The sequence below is a fragment of the Megascapheus bottae genome, chromosome 10 (assembly GCF_031878675.1).
Source record: "Megascapheus bottae isolate mThoBot1 chromosome 10, mThoBot2.hap1, whole genome shotgun sequence".
NCBI classification, from domain to species: domain Eukaryota; kingdom Metazoa; phylum Chordata; class Mammalia; order Rodentia; family Geomyidae; genus Megascapheus; species Megascapheus bottae.
In genome coordinates, this window is record NC_143518.1 from 38,080,768 (window position 1) to 38,099,793 (window position 19,026).

At 44.8% G+C, this 19,026-nt stretch overlaps 1 protein-coding gene across 3 annotated transcripts in view; it reads left to right on the forward strand.

The window, feature by feature from the left end:
• Arhgef2 (Rho/Rac guanine nucleotide exchange factor 2) overlaps positions 1-19,026 on the forward strand; it is a 52,095-nt gene that overhangs the window by 606 nt on the left and 32,463 nt on the right. For all 3 annotated transcript variants that reach the window (XM_090340775.1, XM_090340773.1, XM_090340774.1), the window contains exons 2-4: positions 8,522-8,838; positions 11,653-11,770; positions 18,871-18,988. In XM_090340775.1, the coding sequence (XP_090196901.1) occupies positions 8,543-8,838; positions 11,653-11,770; positions 18,871-18,988 (532 nt within the window). In that variant the 5' untranslated portion in view covers positions 8,522-8,542. The remainder of the gene's footprint in view (positions 1-8,521; positions 8,839-11,652; positions 11,771-18,870; positions 18,989-19,026) is intronic.

The following is a 19,026-nucleotide window of genomic DNA, read 5'->3' on the forward strand; positions in this document are numbered from 1 at the left end:
TAAAGGGCCATCCACTCATACCTCAAGGCAAGTGACTTCCAGAGTCCAGATTGCCCTATTAATTCTATTAAGAGTTTCCTGTTCTTCCTCCTATGCTTAACTGTTTCTTGGGATCTGATGGGTTAATTTACTGGGTGGCCATGGCCAAAGTCTTCTCAGGTGTGTCCCTCTGAACCTCAGACCCTCTTTGCCCCACCCTTCTGGCACAACACTCAGAATACATGCCAAGAAATTGGCAGAAGGGAGAAGACTGGCTAGTCTTGCTCCTTTTCTTCCCTATCCCCTGTACATCAGGGCTAGTTGGGGACGCAATGCTCTTGTAGAGCACAGACAGTTATAGACCCAGAAGAAAAGAAAGAAGTCAGGGTTCCTAAGTACATTTTGCAAAGAAGAAAAAAGTTTAAAAAATAAAATGAAACGATTTTTTAAAAAGTAGGAACTTTTGGAAGCTCAAAGCAGCAAAATGCTTTTTTTCTTTTCTTCTTTCATTTTCCTTTTTTCTTTTTTTCCTGTCCTGGGGCTTGAACTCAAGGCCTGGGCACTGTCTGAGATTTTTTTTTTTTTTTTTTTTGCCAGTCCTGGGCTTGAGCTCAGGGCCTGAAAGGCTAGAGCTCTACCACTTGAGCCTCAGCACCACTTCCGGCTTTTTTCTATGTATGTGGTACCGAGGAATCGAACCCAGGTCTTCATGCATGCTAGGCAAGCACTTTAACCACTAGGCCAAACTCCCGGCCCCTGTCTGAGATTCTTTTACTCAAGCCATAGCACCACTTCTGGCTTTTTCTGTGCGTGGTCCTAACGAATTGAACCCAAGGCTTCATGTATGTTAGGCAAGCACTCTACCACTGAGCCAACTTTCTAGCCCAAACAGCAAAATTATTAACAGCTTTGTATACCATAGAGATGAGGTTGAAGTGGATGTTTGAGATGCTGACTTAGTAGAGAGAATATAGTTGGATTAAGGGCTGAGGATGCTTAACTGTCTGGCTAGGGTTGGATTTCTAGAATTTGCTAACAATGAAGTTGGTAACTCTGCCCTTTGGGCCCTCATGTAAATGAATGCCTGTCAAGAGTCAATTTGAACCAGGTGCCAGTAGCTTGTACCTTTAACCTAGCTACTTCAGAGTCTATGATCTGAGGATCATGGGTCGAAGTCATCTGAGGCAGACAAATCTACCAGACTCTTAGCTCTAATTAACCCGCAAAAGCCAGAAATGGAGGCATCGCTCAAGTAGTAGAACCCCATGCATGGGTGAGTGCATAGACTCATGAGTTCTAGCACCAAAAAAAAAAAAAAAGAAAGAAAGAAAAATTAAAAATCAGCCAGGCCAGGTGGCTCATGCCAATAATCCTAGCTACTCAGGAGGCTGAGATCTAAGGATCATAGTTCAAAGCCAGCCCTGGCACTAAAGACTGTGAGACACTTATCTCTAATTAACCACTAGAAAACTGGGAGTGGGGCTGAAGCTCAAGGGGTAGGGCAGAAGCCTTGAGCTGAACAGCTCAGGCATAGCGCCTAGGCCTAGAGTTCAAGCCCCATGAACCCCCTCCCCCCGCAAAAAAAAAAAGAAAATTTAAAAATCAACCTGAAAGCTTATCTGAGCAGATGCCTTCACCTGTATTAACTACTTTGCACTTTTACATTTGTATATGGATCTTTCTGAGTAGGTCCTCTTCTCTGAACTGATGCTTGATAGATGCTAAAGTAATATATGAATACATGAGTCTTCTCTTTCCTTTCATTTTGGGGATCATACCCCTTACTGACAGTCGGTGAGAATATCTGAGTAGTTCCAGGACTCCATCAAGACAGGTCAAAAATACTTGGGCACTCTTGTCATAGATGGAATAACCAGGACGCAGGGGTGGGAAGAAACTAGTTAGTGGAGCCTTCTTTACATGAAGGCTGCTCCTCTTCTTCTTCCTTTCTTCTTCTTCTTCTTCTTCCTCTTCTTCTTCCTGTTCTTCTTCCTCTTCCTCCTCCTCCTTCTCCTCCTCCTTCTTCCTCTTCCTCCTTCTCCCCCTCCTCATTCTTCTCCTTGTTTTTTTTTTTTTTTTTTTTTTTTGTGGGTCATGGAGCTTGAACTGGGGGCCTGGGCACTGTCCCTGAGCTCTTCAGCTCAAGGCTACCACCCTATCCCTGAGCTATAGCTCCACTTCTCAGTTTTCTAGTGGTTTACTGGAGATAAGAGTCTCATGTTCTTTAGTTCTGTAGTGCCTGAGCTGGCTTTGAACCTCAATCCTCAGATCTCAGCCTCCTGAGTAGCTAGGATGAACCACCGTTCCCAGCTCTGGGGGCTGCTACTTCTAAAAGAAGCTCTGCTCTACCCTCCCTGCCAGGCACTATTGGATTAATGATTTACTTTCTATAGAAGAAAAATTAGCAAACCCCATCAAAGGGTTTTCTGTGATTCTGGTCCCCCAGGGCCAGGAGGCGTGAAGAAAGAGCCAACAAGCTATTTCCTCTGGCCTCTCCAATCTTTATTAACTACTTTTTTTTTTAACATGTTCAATTTTTTATGAAAGAATTTCTTAACATTGATTTTTACATCGTATTTCAAATGACAGGTTTAACAAACAAGTATTCAGGAAGGGAATCTCTATATACAATCTATTAACTACTTTTTATTCCCGGGAGGTCTTCTCTTATTTCCCCCTGCCTCAGGAGATTTAGACCCCAGAGCCAGATGCAAGAAATCTCCCAAGCTTGGGAAGAGAAAACCAGCATGGACCCAGCCCTCCGTGCTTAGCTGGTGGCTGATCATGGCAGGAACTACTCTCTGTTTGCTGATAGCAAACATAATCAGAGCTTTGCCTCCCCCATCACTCCTTCAGACTTCCAAGGTAACACGATAGTAGAAGGACAGACATAACATCTATGGAACCCCCATCTAATTTCTTTTGGATGCTGTCTCTTTCCTTTGACGGGCCTCAGGATAGTGTGTTGAGGGGTAAATGACAGTGTTGCTGGACTTTTTCCAAAGTCAGCCACTTGCTCTCTTTGGGAGCTCTGCTTTCTAGTTTCAGAAAAGCACACAGGCTCCAGAATCCTATAGATCAGTTTGGAGTTTTTTTGTTTTTTTGGGTTTTTTTTTTTTTTTCGTTTTTGGGGTTTTTTGTTTGTTTGTTTGTTTGCTTGTTTTTGTGAGTCCTGGGCTTGAGCTCAAGACCTGAGCACTGTCCTTGGACTTTCTTAAGACTAGAGCTCTACCACTTGAGCCTCAGCACCACTTCCGGCTTTTTTCTATGTATGTGGTACGGAGGAATCGAACCCGGGTCTTTGTGCATGCTAGGCAAGAACTCTACCACTAGGCCAAACTCCTGGCCCAGTAGATCAGTTTTTGAAAATTCATCTTTACTTCCTGTTCACAGCCTCTTTGTGCTCAAGGCCAGTACTCTAGCACTTTGAGCCACAGTGCCATTTCTAGTTTTTGAGTGGTTAATTGTAGATAAGAGTCTCATGGGGACTTTTCTGCCTGGGCTAGCTTTGAACTATGATCCTCAGATCTCAGACTTTATTTTTCTGCCAGTCCTGGTACTTGAACTCAGGGCCTGAACATTGTCTTGGGCTTTCTCAAGGCTAGAGCTCTACCACATGAGCCACAGTACCACTTCTGGCTTTTCCTGTGTATGTGGTACCAAGAAAGGAAGCCCTGTGGTACCCAGGGCTTCCTGCATGCTAGGCAAGGACTTTACCATTAGGCTATACTCGCAGCCCGAGATTTATTTTTTCGTCGTGCTGCTTGAGCTTTGGGTCTGGGTACTATCCTTGAGCTCTTCAGCTCAAGGCTAGTGCTCTACCACTTTGAGCCACAACACCACCTCTGGTTTTCTGGTGGTTATTTGGAGATAAGAGTCTTCGAGTTTTTGTGCCTGAACTGGCTTTGAACTGTGATCTTCAGATAGCTTCCTTAGTAGCTAGGGTTATAAGCATGAGCTACCAGTGTCTGGCCTGAGGTTTTGTTTTGACCAGTCCTGGGGCTTGAACTTGGGACCTGAGCACTGTCCCTGAGATTTCTGAAGGCTAGCACTCTTCCACTTCAGCCATAGCACTATTTCTGGCTTTTGCTGTATATATAATACTAAGGAATCAAACCCAGGGCTTCATGCATGCTAAGGTGAGCACTTGATCACTATGCCAAACTCTTGGCTCCTCTGAGATTTTTTTTTTTGCCAGTCCTGGGCTTGAGCTCAGGGCCTGAGCACTGTCCTTGGACTTTCTCAAGTCTAGAGCTCTACCACTGGAGCCTCAGCACCACTTCCGGCTTTTTCTATGTATGTGGTACCGAGGAATCGAACCCGGGTATTCATGCATGCTAGGCAAGCACTCTACCACTAGGCCAAATTCCTGGCCTGTACAGAGATATTTCAATTCGATAAATCAGGTTATGAGTATAATGCATCTTGATCAATGTATCCCTTCTTCCTGGGATTTTGAGGCTTTGTTTCTCTAGATCTTGGGACCTGCCAACTTTTTTTGTAAACACCTTAAAAAATCCTTTAGACTTTGTGAGCAATATGGTCTCTGTCATAAGTATCAAACTAGCTGACAATATGCAAATGAATAATCACAGGTGTAGTTTTTTGTTTTTGTTTTTTTGTGGGTCATGGGGCTTGAACTGGGCCTGGGTGCTGTCCTTGAGCTCTTCAGCTCAAGTCTAGCATGCTATCCTTGAGCAAAGTGCCACTTCCCATTTTCTAGAGGTTAATTGGAGATAAGAGTGTCAGGTCCTTAGTGGTAGAGTGCTTGCCTAGCATGCACAAAGACCCGGGTTCGATTCCTTAGTACCACATACAAAGAAAAAAGCCGGAAGTGGTGCTGGGGCTCAAGTGGTAGAGCTCTAGCCTTGAGAAAGTCCAAGGACAGTGCTCAGACCCTGAGCTCAAGGCCCAGCACTGGCAAAAAAAAAAAAAAGAGTGTCAGGTCCTTTTGTGCTCAGGCTGGCTTTGAATCTTGATCCTCATATCTTAGCCTCCTGAGTAGCTAGGATTACAGGCTTTTTGTTTTGTTTTGTTTTAATATAAGAAAGAGCTGGGAGTTTGGCCTAATGGTAAAGTGCTTGCCTAGTGTGCATGAAAACCTGGGTTCGATTCCTCAGTACCACGTACATAGAAAAAAGCCAGAAGTGGTGCTGAGGCTCAAGTGGTAGAGCTCTAGCCTTGAGAAAGCCCAAGGACAGTGCTCAGGCCCTGAGCCCAAGCCAAGGATGGGCAAAAAAAAAAAAAATAAAAGAAAGAAAGTGGGGGCAAGGAGTTTGACCTACTGGTAGAGTGCTTGCCTAGCATGCAATAAGAACCGGGTTCGATTCCTCAGTACCATATACATAGAAAAACACCAGAAGTGGTGCTGTGGCTCAAGTGGTAGAGCTTTATCCTTGAGAAAGTCCAAGGACAATGCTCAGGTCCTGAGCTCAAAGCCCAGGACTGGCAGAAAGAAAGAAAGAAAGAAAGAAAGAAAGAAAGAAAGAAAGAAAGAAAGAAAGAAAGAAAGAAAGAGAGGGAGAGAGAGAGAGAAAGAGAGAGAGAGAGAGAGAGAGAGAGAGAGAGAGAGAGAGAGAGAGAAGGAAGGAAGGAAGGAAGGAAGGAAGGAAGGAAGAAAGAAAGAAAAAAAGAAAACCTACGCCGGTACAGTGGCTTAGCGGTAGAATGCTTAGCATACATGAAGCTCTGGGTTCCATTCCTCAGTATCACATAAACAGAAAAGGCCAGTGGTGGCACTGTGGCTCAGGTGGTAGAGTGCTAACCTTGAGCACAAGCTCAGGGACAGTGAGAATGGAATCTGCTTGGCAGCTTCTCCCTCACCTCCTCATTTCATTTTTAGAGGGTTTTTTTCCCCCTGCTTTTTGACCTCTATCTCTTCCCATATTATAATGCCAATAATTGTTCTTTGCTTCAGAGCTGAGGTTTAGCAAGGCTTCCTTAACTAGCTTGCAGAGACTTCCCTCCTCCATTTTTGGAAATTCAAGCTGGATTTCCATTTCTTGCTAGTCCTCCCCCAGCAGCTGCCCAGACCACCACCCTCCCCTGCCTCCAGAGTTCAGGAAGTGGTGCAACGGCAGGGAGTGGCCTGGCTGGTCTCACACAATGGCTATATTTAGCTCCTGAATGAGGTCATATTGTGTCACATCATTGTTTCTGTTGAGAAACAAGATAGGGGAGTCTGAAAAAGGCCTAAGATTCAATGTTCTGGGGGAGGAGGGGCAAACAGGAAGGGCCCTAAGCAGTCATCTCTCACCTATCTTACGCTCTTCCTACCACCAGTGTTTCAGGACCCCCTTTTAGGAGTGTGTAATTTTCACTGACTGCACTAATCATCAACAATTTGTTATTCTATTGAAGGCTAGGAGGAGAACTTTGACATACTGAAATAGAGATATCTGTTGTTCAAAACTCCAAGAATATAATTTCTATAAGGTCTGATGCATTCCAGAGTAGGGTCTAATTCTGTTGCCATACAGCCTTGCTTAATTTTTCTGTTGCCATACTAAGCCTTGCTTCGTATCATCCTCAAAATGAAAATGCTGCTATTTACCTTGTTAGGGTGTTGAGATAAGATGATAATGCACGTAATGCAATTGACATTTTGCTATTAATAATAAAAACTATTATTATTATGGTGGTGGTTGATACTTAGGAGGAAGGGGGGTATGTGGAAAAAGCACAGTCTCTACAGTTGTAAGTACTTTCTTCCCAGTAGCTCTGGGAGTGGTGGGAGTACTGGACAGGGGACAAGGGAGGGAACCTGGACTTCCCTGGGGGTTATAACAATTGTAGAAGGTTTGGCACTCCCCCTGAAAACTTGGGAAGACAGAAGATTCAGATTCACAGCTTCAGGGCTTTCCTGGGTACTCTAACATTTTAGTAGTTGGAGGCAATTCTAGGAGAGAGGGAGCCTGGGAGGCTTCCAGCAGCTTGCCTATGGGGAGAGATCTGGCCACCAGGATTTCCACCTAGATTATTTCCTCCCCTCTGCCACCTTGCTACTTTGGAAGTCTTGGTACTTCTTTTTGTAAGTAGGCTTATTTTCAACTTAAAGAGTACTTGAGAGTTCTTACTCTAAGCTACAATACACTGAGCTAGCCCCAATTTCAGTGAGAGTGGTGGGCAAGAGAGAGGGGAAGAAATGAGTGGGATGTGGTTGATATTGAAGCCATTCTCAGTGACATGGGAAGAAGTCAGAATGGCTTTCTACTCCTCAGATGAACATGGTCTTAGCAGAATTCATAACCAGCCTGGAACTGGTAGCTCACACCTGTAAGCCTAGCTACTCAGGAGACTGAGCTCTGAGGATTATGGTTCAAAGCCAGCCTGGGCGGGAAAGTCCATGAGACTCTTTTCTTCAATTAACCAACGGAAAACGGAAGTGGCATTATGGCTAGAGTTCAAACCCCATGAACAAAAAAAAAGAATTCATAACCCTATCTCACTTGGGAACCTTTTCCCCAGTGATACCTTATTGATCTACGATCTTCTCCTTCCCATTGTCTATATCATTATTCCATCTCCATACCTCACTCTAGAGGTGATCTGGTGATCTGTATGTATTCCTTCTTAGCTCTACCACTTGAGCCTCAGCACCACTTTCAGCATTTTTCTATGTATGTGGTACTGAGCAATCGAACCTGGATCTTTATACATGCTAGGCAAGCACTCTCCACTAGGCCAAACTCCCGACCCATCTCATGGACTTTCTTACACATACTGGCTTCTAACCACGATTCTCAGATCACATTAGTAGCTGGGATTATGGGTGTGTACTACTGCCACTTGGCTTTGATGAAATTTTTCTTGTGTCATCTGTTACACTCTCACCAGTTAGTCATTTGTGACTTGTGCTTTTGCCTGTGTACATACATATTTACATCTGTAAACATGTGCACCCATACACATTCACCCGCTGGACGGTGAATTCCTTAAGGATATAAGCAACATTTATCTTTGTTACTTTGTTACTTACTTTATTACTTTTGTTTTTTGTTGTTTTTTTTTTGCCAGTCCTGGGCTTGAGCTCAGGGCCTGAGTCCTGTCCTTGGATTTTCTCAAGGCTAGAGCTCTACCACTTGAGCCTCAGCACCACTTCCGGCTTTTTGCTATGTATGTGGTACCGAGGAATCGAACCCGGGTCTTCGTGCATGCCAGGCAAGCACTTTAACCACTAGGCCAAACTCCCGGCCTTACTTTATTACTTTTTCAGATAGAATCAGTGTATGTAGGGCAGGATCGCCTGGACTTTACAATCCTGCTGTCCTGCCTTCCAAGCGCTGGGACTACAGGTATAAACAGCATGCCTGGCAAGGATTTCTTTGTGCACTAGAAATAATAGAACATTCGATTAGGAACTAGAAAACCCAAGTTCCAGACTTGATTCTGCAGTCAACGTCATGAATCTGAGCATCCATTCTTCAGTTCTGTGCTTCAGGAAAATGAGTGACTAGATGCTCTGAAGCCTGGGTTGACTGTGACATCCTTCAAGTTCCAAGATTCTAGAACTCTGCTCTCCCTTCTTTATTTCTTGACTCAGGTTAGCCAGTGTGCACCTCCCATGAACACAGCTGTCCCAGAGGTGTTCCTTGCAGGTGGAGACCTGGTACCCCAAAGTCGTACTCGCCGCTGCCTGTCTGCAGTGGAATCCAGAGAGCAGCTGGAGGAGGAGGAACAGGAACAGGAGACTGAGGAAGAGGAAGCAGAGGAGAGGGAGGGAAAAAAGGAAGAGGAAAATGGGTTCCACGCTTCACCCCTCAGAAGATCAGGGGCATTTCGTGCCCATAGCCACACGTTTGACTCCTTTAAAAGACATAGTTGGGGTCCTGACAGAGAACCCCTGGATCTACTGAACAGGTAAGTCCTTAGGGAACCTCCTGTCTCTTCTTCCCTCAAGACCTGGATGTTAGAGGGAGTGGTTGGGAAGTACTATCCTGGGGCCCTTGGCTCCCCTCACTCACCTCTAGAGAGATAAATGTCTCAAGAATGGCAGGAGGAATTAAGGACACCAGGGCTTCTACACCTTTCCCTGGAGAATCAGAACCCAGTCCCTAGTCACACTAACTCCTTTTCTTACAGGAAGTTGGGGAACTGAGAGTACAAAGAAGGTATAGAGTTGGGGGGGCAGGGAGTTTGGCCTAGTGGTAGAATGCTTGCCAGGCATGCACGAAGACCCTGGTTCGATTCCTCAGTACCACATAGATAGAAAAAAACTAGTAGTGGTGCTATGGCTCAAGTGGTAGACCTCTAACCTTGAGCAAAACGTGTTCAAGGACAGTACCTAGGCCCTGAGTTCAAGCCCACGACTGGCCAAAAAAAAAAAAAAAAAAGGAAGGTGTAGAGTTGGGGTATTAGGATGCTTGGGTCCTACTTTGGGTTTCTTTTTTTCTTTTTTGATCAGTTATGAAGCTTGAACTTAGGTTCTGGGAGCTATCCCTGAGCTTTTTCACTCAAGGCTAATGCTCTGCCACTGAGCCACAGTGCTACTTCCAGTTTTCTGGTGGTTAATTGGAGATAGGAATCTTCCATATTTGGCTGGGAGTTTGGCCTAGTGGTGGAGTGCTTGCCTGGCATGCATGAAGACCTGGGTTCAAATACACAGAAAAAGCCAGAAATGGTGCTGTGGCTCAAGTAGTAGAGGCTTAGCCTTGAGAAAGCCCAAGGACAGTGCTCAGGCCTTGAGTTCAAGCTCCAGGACTGGAAAAAAAAAAAAAAAGAATCTCCCATACTTTTCTGCCTGGGTTGGGTTTAAACCATGATCCTCAGATTGCAGCCTCCTAGATAGCTAGGATTATGGTGTGATCCACCAGCCCCTGTTTCATAGACAAAGCTTCCAAAAACAGATCGTGTGCCCTAGTCCGCTCCTTTTACATATGAGGAAACTGAGGATGGAAGAATTTTAGAAGGGTTTTTTGTTTTGTTTCGTGGGTCATGGGACTTGAACTCTGGGCCTGGGTGCTATCCCTGAAGCTACCGCCCTACCCCTTGGGCCACAGCCCCCCTTCCCATTTTCTAGTGGTTAATTGGAGATAAGAGTCTTACGTTCTTTAGTGTCCAGGAATTGAACCTTGATGCTCAGATCTCAGCCTTCTGAGTAGCTAGGATTTCAGGTATGAGCCACCGCTCCTGGCTTAGAAGAGTTCTTGAGAGAAAATGGCTCAGGGGTGGGCTGTTGGATTTATTCCATTCCCTAGATTTCTGCCCACCTACTAGTTTCAGGTAGAGGCAGATTTAAAATTTTTTAAGACTAATTTATAGTCTAGGGCTGCAATGGGGTTCAGCCATTCTTTTTTATAGTTCTGTATATGCTTGGGAACCATCTCTTCCCTTTCCCCTGGAAAATCCCTGACCACTTCCCCAAAGACAAAGGAAGTCAGAATGAGAAGGCCCAAGGGGTCCATGCAGAGCTCAGTGTGAGTGGTCATCACAGAGCCTTGCTAGCCGTGGAAAGACACTGTCATTCTGCTTTGGCAATGGTCCCCGGGGACATGTTCCCTTAGGTCTGGTGAGTGGACCCTATTCTTGAGCTTCTGGGCACCACTGTCTGGGCTTAGTAAGGGGAGAGAACCCTGGACCGTGTCCCTGAACTGGCTTGGGTAGGAACTCAGTGAAAAGTAATGCTTAAAAGACTAGCTGAGCCGGCAAGGTGGCTCATGCCTGTAATTATAGCTACTCAGAGGCTGAGATCTGAACATCACAGTTCAAAGCTAAGTGCAGGAAAATCTGTCTGTCTGTCTGTCTGTCTGTCTCTCTCTCCCTCTCCCTTTTTTCCTTTTTTCTCTTTCTCTCTTTCACTTTCTATCCATTCCTGGGGCTTAAACTCAGGGCCTGGGCACTGTTCTTGAGCTTTCTCAAGAATAGTGCTCTACCCTTGAGTCACAGCACCACTTCTGGCCTTTTCTGTGTATGTGGTACCGAAGAATTGAACCCAGGCCTTCGTGTATGCTAGGCGAACACTCTCCCACTAGGCCATGCTCTTAGCCCCCCTGGGCTGGTTTTGAACCATGATCCTTAGATCTCAGCCTTCTGAGTAACTAGGATTACAACTGTGAGCCATCAGCATCTGGCCCCATTAGACTCTTTTCCACCAAAAACTAGAAGTAAAGCTTTGCGTATAAAATCTAAGGGGCAGCACTTAAGCCCCAAGTTCAGGTTTCACCCGGTACCAGTAAACACACACACACACACACACACACACACACACACACACACACACACACACACACACACAGCTTATGGCACTTTCCTATGGGCATCTAGTTGAAAGCAGAGATGCCCTTGGTATCCTGTATATAATGTCAACATTCTCAGTTTATCTCTGGTGTCACCAACCTCTCATGATCAGGCATTAATTCTATACCTTAAGTCAAGAGGGAAGAGGGAAGGAGGAAGGGACAGGGCCAATTGCCTTTCTCACTCTTCCCAGTTGGCTCTCTTATGGAGAGCAGTACTGTACTTTGACAGTAGGGGCCACCCTTGTCCACAGCCAACTCTGAAGATCTGCCAAAGCAGAGCGCCAAAGGGAGGCCTGTTTGGGTCTGGCCTGTGCCTATGCCAACAGGAAGGGTTGGGCTGGGGGCAAACAACGGGGCTTGGCTAAGGTAGAGTTCCTCCCTGGTGCCCATCACAGTCCCTGGCTACAGAGGGCGGTGCTGGCAATGTGTGTTTCAGGAGGAGACTGCAGTCACCGGGATGCCCAGGCCCCCAGGAAGCTCCTTTTCTGCACAGCCAAGAGAAACTGGACACTTTTCTGGGATCAGAGCAGCAGTCTGGCCAACCCTCAAACCTGGTATGATAGACAGAACCCCCATGGAAGCCTCTGCTTTGTGCCCCCTCTCCTGCCCCTTGCTTGTCTAACACCACTCTGTGTCTCTTCTGTTCTACCAGCTGCTGGGTTTTGCCCAGGCATTACTCTTTCTCCATCTGACCAAAGCTGAGTTTCCTCTGTACCCCTCTGTGTGTTTCTCAGGGTTTATATTCTCTATTCCCAACTCAGTATTCTGCCGCTGTGTTTTTCTCTAAGACTCTCTGTTTCTTCCACTCTGTGTCTGTCTCTGTGTTGTGTGGGTATCCCTGTTCCTTCCTTAAAAGCTCCCTGTTCCTCTAGTAGTTATAACCCCTTATTTCTGTGGCCCCACAGTTTGAGCTGAACTTAGTGGTTGTGGGATGAAACTTGGCATCTGGTAACCCCCCAAATACAATAGTGCTCTAACACGATAGTGGTAGGCGTATCGATGGACAAAGCATATAGAATACTGAGGGGATAGTTCAGTGGTGGAGTGACTGCTTATTATGTGTGAGTCCCTGGGTTCAATAACCCAGGAAAAGGGAGGAGAGCTGAAGGGAAGAAGGGAATATAATAACTAGGGGAGGGATGTCCCAAAGTCTCAGGGTCACGGAGGGTACATAGGGGCTTAGGAGACACTACTGGGTCTGTTAGTTAGAATCCCTGACATGTTCCAGTCCAGTGGTAAAAAGCTGTCTCCCGTCTAGCTCATTCCTTAGCTGGCTAAAGGTTACAACCCCAGCCTCACTGTGGGATACATACACTTTGGAGGATGCTGAAAGACACTGTATGTAGCCTGCTAGGGAAATAGCAAGAACTCCTAATATCCCATCACTGCTTTGCTCCATCTACAAGTCTCCCATTCCTCATTCCAATATGATATAGTAGGAGAAAAAGGTCTTTTATTTGGGAGGAGGGGGTCAGTCATGGGGCTTGAACTCTGGGTCTGGGTGCTGTCCCTGAGCTCTTCACCTTAAGGAAGGCTAGCCATCTGCCACTTGGGCCATAGTGCCACTTCCACTTTTCTGGTGGTTTAATTGTAGATAAGTGTCTTAAGAACTTTCATGCCCAGGCTGGCTTTGATCCTCAGATCTCTGCTTCCCCAGTAGCTAGGATTACCTGGAAAAACAGATTTTTATTTTTATTTTTTTAGCTAACCGACTCCTATACCCTTCACTTACCAGCTGAAGAAATTTATTGCATGTTTTCAAAGGTCAAAAATAATAAAACTATCTTTTTTTCTGTGTATGTCCCAATGCTGGGGTATGAACTAAAGGCCTGAGCACTGTCCCTAAGCTTCTTCTGCCCAAGACTAGAGCTCTACCACTTGAGCTCCACATCTGGCTTTTTTGAGAAGTTTATTGGAGATAAGACTGTAATGGCTTTTCTTGCCTTGGCTGGCTGGCTACAAACTGATGGCAGTTTGTAGCTCTCAGCCTCCTGAGTAGCAAGGATTACAGACAGCAGTGCCTGGCTTAAAACTTTGTAGTTTGTAATTATTAGATTAAAAAAAAGATATTAAGATGCCCAACCCAGAGGCTGGCATACACAATTAATTCATCTTTTTCCTTCTCTTTCTCTGAAGCTTTTGGCCTCAGTGCCTTCGTGTTCATGTGTGTGTGTGTTTGTGTGTGTGTGTGCAGTCCTAGGGCTTGAACTCATAGCCTGAGCACTGTCCCTGAGCTTCTTTTGTTGAAGGCTAGCACTCTACTACTTGAGCCACAACAACACTTCTGCCTTTTTCTGTTTATGATGAGAAATGGAACACAGGACTTCATGCATACTAGAAAAGTACTTTACCACTAAGCCACATTGCCAGCCTTTCCTTTCTCTTATTTCTTGCCTCCCCACCAGAGATAACCACTGTCTTCAGTTTTATTATTTACCACTTAAAAATTGGAGGGGAGCTGGGTGCAGTGGCTCACACCTGTAATTCTAGCTACTCAGGAGGCTGAGATCTGAGCATGAAGGTTCAAAGCCAGTCTGGGCACAAAAGGACCTGAGATTCTTATTTTCAATTCTAGAAAATGGGAAGTGGGGCTTGGCTCAAGGATAGGGCAGTGACCTTGAGTTGAAGAGCTCAGGGACAGCGCAGAGGCTGAGTTCTGACACACAAAAAAAGAAAAGAAAAAAAAAAAGTTGGAGGAGAAGACAGCCAGGAGTTTGGCCTAGGGGTAGAGTGCTTGCCTGGCATACATGAAGACCTGGGTTAGCTTCTTTGGTACCACATACATAGAAAAGCTGGAAGTGGAAGTGGTGCTGTGGCTCAAGTGGTAGAACAACCTTGAGGAAGCCCAATGACAGTGCTCAGGCCCTGAGTTCAGTCCCCAGGACTGGCAAAAAAAAAAAATTGTTTGGAAGGCTGGAATTGGGAAAATTCTTTTTTTTTTTTTGTGGTTTGTGGGACTTGAGGTCTGGGCCTGGGCCCTCTCCTTGAGCTCTTCAGCTCAAAGCTACTACCCTGCCTCTTGAGCCATAGCACCACTTCCGGTTTTCTGGTAATTAATTGGAGATAAGAGTCTCACAAACTTTTTAGTGCCTGAGCTGGCTTTGAACCTCGATCCTCAAATCTTAGCCTCCTGAGTAGCTAGGATTACAGGTGTGAGCCACCTCACCCAGCTTGTTCAGCTCTTATCTCTAGTTATCCACTAAAATGCGGGAAGTGGAGCTATGGCTCAAATGGAAGAAGAGAACTAGCCATGAGTGAAAAATCTAAGAGACAATACCTAGGTCGCCCTGAGTTCAAGCCCCAGTAATGGCCCATACACATACACACACAAATTGCTTGGAACTAGAGATGTGGATCAGGTGGTAGCGAAAAATGAAATCCTGGGCTGGGAGTGTGGCCTAATGGTAGAGTGCTTGTCTATCATGCACGAAGACCCCAGTTCAATTCCTCAGTACCACATACACAGTTAAAGTGGGAAGTGATACTGTGGTTCAAGTGGTAGAGCAGTAGCCTTGAGAAAGCCTAAGGATGGTGCCCAGGCTCTGAGTTCAAGCTCCAAGACTGGTCCCCCCCCAAAAAAAAAAAAAACAAAAAACAAAACTGAAGCCCTGAGTTCAAACTGCAGTATTGCCAAAAAAATTTTTAACACATATATATGCGAATTGTTAGTGCGTTGTAAGCTGTTGCTGTCATTCATTTTGATTCCATTCTAAGGTTAATAGATGCTTGCTTAGATTGTGTGCCTGTGTGTCTCATATATATTGGTCCTAGGGATTGAACCTGGGTACTGTCTCTGAGCACTTTTGCTCAAGGCTAGTACTCTACTACTTGAGCCATATCTCCATGTCCAGCTTTTTTTGTGGCTGGAGATAAGTGTCTCATTGACTTTCTTGAGAACTGTGATTCTCAGATCTCAGCCTCCTGCGTAGCTAGGATTATAGGCATGAGCCACCAGGGCCTGGCATTGTTTGCTATCATGAAGAATGCTCTATCAACAGCCTTTTCTCCATTTTTTATATTTGTGAGAACTTCTTAAGCATCTATACTTCACAGTAGGACTGTTGTATCATAGATTCTGCAGATATGCATCTTTACATGATAATGAGTTGTTTTCCACTCCCATCAGCGCAGAATATGAGTGTCCTGTGATCTATATCCTCTTCAACATTTGTCATCATGTTTTTTTTTTCCTCAGTTGTGGGACTTGAACTCAGGGACTGAAAGCTATAACTGAGCTTTTCTTCTCAAGGTTAGTACTCTACCACCTTGAACCACAACACTACTTACAGTTTTCTGGTGGTTAATTGGCAATAAGAGTCTCATGGACTTTCCTGCCTCGGCTGGCTTTGAACCATGATTTCTCAGATCTCAGCTTCCTGAGTAGCTAGGATTATAGGCGTGAACCATGGGCGCCTGGCTGTTTTCTTTAGTTTTGAAATTGTTCTTTATATATTTTGAACGCTAATCCTGTTTTGTATATGTTTAATGAACTTATTTCAATTTGTTTTTCCCCCCTGTGGTACATATATCAAGATGCCTTGTTCCATTTTACTTGTTAATTATTGTTGAGATAGTCTTACTCCTTGCCTACATGTGCACCTAGACATTGATCCCCCTTATTTTAAGCTTCCTGTCATAGCTGGGATGACAGGCACATCCCTTCACATTCAGCTTCTTTCACTGAGATATGGAGTATTGCAGATTTTCTGTCCTGACTGACCTGTGACCATGATCCTTATAATCTCAGCCTCCCACCTAGCTAAGATGGCAGACATGAAACCATCACCACTGGGCTGTGAAAGATATCATTAGGTTAAGGAGAATTCCTACTATTCTAATTGCCATGATTTTGATTTTAGAATGAATGTTTACATTTATACTATGCTTTTCTGCATTTACTGAGACATTTACATTTTTTTTCTCTTTTAACAAGTGATTGAGGTAAATTACGTGCATTTTTTTTCCATGTCAAATCATCCTTGAAATATCAGGATACATGCAACTTGGTCAAGACAGAATCTCAGGGCTTGGGATGAAGTGTAGTATATGTGTAGGTGCTGCGTTTGATCCTAGCACCGAAGATCTGAGGCACCAAAGATCATGAGACTCTTATCTCCAATTAACCACTAGAAAACTAGAAGTAACACTGTGGCTCAAGGGGTAGGGCAATATCTTTAGAGCTGAAGAGCTCAGGGACAATACCCAGGCCCTGGACAGCACCCAAGCCCAGAGCCAAAGCCCCTCAGGATAGACAAAAAAAAAAAATAATAAGCTGGGCACCCCTGGCTCAGACCTATAATCCTAGCTAATCAGGAGGTTAAGATAGGAAGATCAAAAAGCTAGCCAAGGCAGAAAAGTTTGCGAGACTCTTATTTCCAATTTACCAAAGAGCCAGAAATGGGGCTGTGGCTCAAGTGGCAGAGTCCAAGCCTTGAGCAAAAAGGCTCAGGGACAGTGCCCAGTCCCTGAGTTCAAGCCTGAATTTAAACTCAATAACAAAAAGTAAAAGAAAAAGGGCTGGAAAGGTGGCTGTGTTAGAGTGTTTGACTAGCATGCATGAAGCCCTGATTTTGATTCCTCAGTACCACATAAACAGAAAAGCCAGAAGTGGCTCTGTGGCTCAAGTTGGTAGAGTGCTGGTCTTAAGCAAAGAGGCTCAGAGACAGTGCCCAGGCCCTGAGTTCAAGCCCCAGTACTTTCAAAGAAAAAAAGAAAAAGAAGTTGACAAGAATGAGGAGGAAAAAGAGAAGGAGGAGGAAGAGGAGAAGGAGGAGGCGGAGGAGGAGGAGATGGAGATGACAATGACTTAGACATGGGGCACAATGTGTATAACTCCAGCCCTTGAGAGAGAGGCCAAGGAGGCCAAGGCAGGATCGTTGTTCAAGGCCAGCCTATGCAACAAAACTGTCTCAAAAAGAAGAAAAAAAATAAAACCCAGGAACTGGTAGCTCATACCTATGATCTTAGCTACTAAGGAAGCTAAGATATGAGGATCATGGTTTGAAGCGCTGGCAGGAAAGTCTGTGAGATTCTTTATTTCTTTTTCTTTTTGCCAGTCCTAGGGCTTGACTAAGGGCCTGGGCACTATCCTTGGGCACTCTTTGCTCAAGGCTAATGCTCTACCACTTGAGCCATAGTACTACTTCTGAATTTTTCTGTGAATGTGGTACCAACCAATTGAACCCGGGGCTTCATGTATGCTAGGTGAACACTCTACCATTAGGTCACACTCCTGGCCCCTATGAGATTTTTTTTATTAAAGAATTTATTAACGTTGATTTTTACATCATATTTTAAATGACAAGTTTAACAAACAAGTGTTCAGGGAGGGAATCTCTATTTACAATCACTGGACTTAGTATTCCTACGAGATTCTTATCTCTAGTCAACTCTACCAACAGAGCCAGGAATGGAGCTGCGTGAGCAAAGGAAGCTCAGGGACAGTACCCAGACCCTGAGTTCTAGCTCCTAGACACACACACACACACACACACGAAAAACAGAAAGAAAAAAAAAAAAAGCCTGTCATGATGCTTGCAATCTCAACACTTGGAAGACTGTGGCAAGACAATTAAGAATTCAAAGCCAGCCAAGGCCACAGAGTGAGACTCTACCTCCAAAAAAAAAAACAAACCCCTTAAAGTTCAAGCCCCAGAACTGGCAAAAAAAAAAAAAAGAAAGAAAGAAAGAAAAAGAAAGAGAAAAAAAAGGAAAAAGAAAAGAAACTAAGCCTGATTTAGGGTAGGTACACACTTTGAAACATCATATAAATATATGATTATATGACAATTTATTTATTTATTTATTTATTTTGTTTTGCCAGTTGTGGGGCTTGAACTCAGGGCCTGAGCACTGTACTTGGACTTTTCTCAAGGCTAGTGCTCTACCACCTGAGCCACAGCACCACTTCCAGCTTTATTTCTAGGTATGTGGTACCGAGGAATTGAACCCGGGTCTTCATGCATGCTGGGCAAGCAATTTAAATAATAATTTAAAAAGAAGTTTGAGTTCGCTGATACCCAGCAACATATCTATGTAGCAGGAATAACTTTCCAACTGTTTCCAGTGGAATATGAAGGTAGAAGGAAGGACTGCCTTTTTTTTTTTTTTTTTTTTTGCCAGTCCTGGGTCTTGAACTCAGAGCCTGAGCATTGTCTTTGGACTTTCTCAAGGCTAGAGTGCTACCACTTGAGCCACAGCACCACTTCCAGCTTTTTCTATGTATGTGGTACCACGGAATGGAATGCATGCTAGACAAGCAGTCTACTACTAGGCCAAATTCCAGGACCCAAGATCTGTCTTTTGTTCGTTTTGTTTTTGGTACACCTGGGGCTTCAACTCTGGGCCTGGGTTCTGTTCTTGAGCTTTAGTTCTCAAGGCTAGCACTTTACCACTTGAGCCACAGCTTCCCTTCAGGGTTTTATTAGTGGTTAATTGGAGATAAGAGTCTTATGGACTTTCCTGCCTGGGCTGGCTTCCAACTGTGATTCTCAGATCTAAGCCTTCAGAGTAGCTAGGATTACAGGCATGAGTCCTTGGTGCCAGGCTTAGGAGGCCTGGTTTTAAAGAGGGGCTACGCAATGGAAAATCAAAGAATGTAAGGGGAAGGTGAGCAAAACTGGACCTTGGTATGAGGATTCTCAATGGCTTCTAGGGTCAGGGCTCCTGTCACCCATCTGCTGGCTCTTTGCACCACTGGATCCCTGGCATGCTTTCCAAGTCTGTTTCCATGAGTAGCTTCAGTTACCTCTTGGACTACTCAGATTCAAATGGTAAGTGAACTTGGGGATCAAAGTCATGGTGGTCTCAC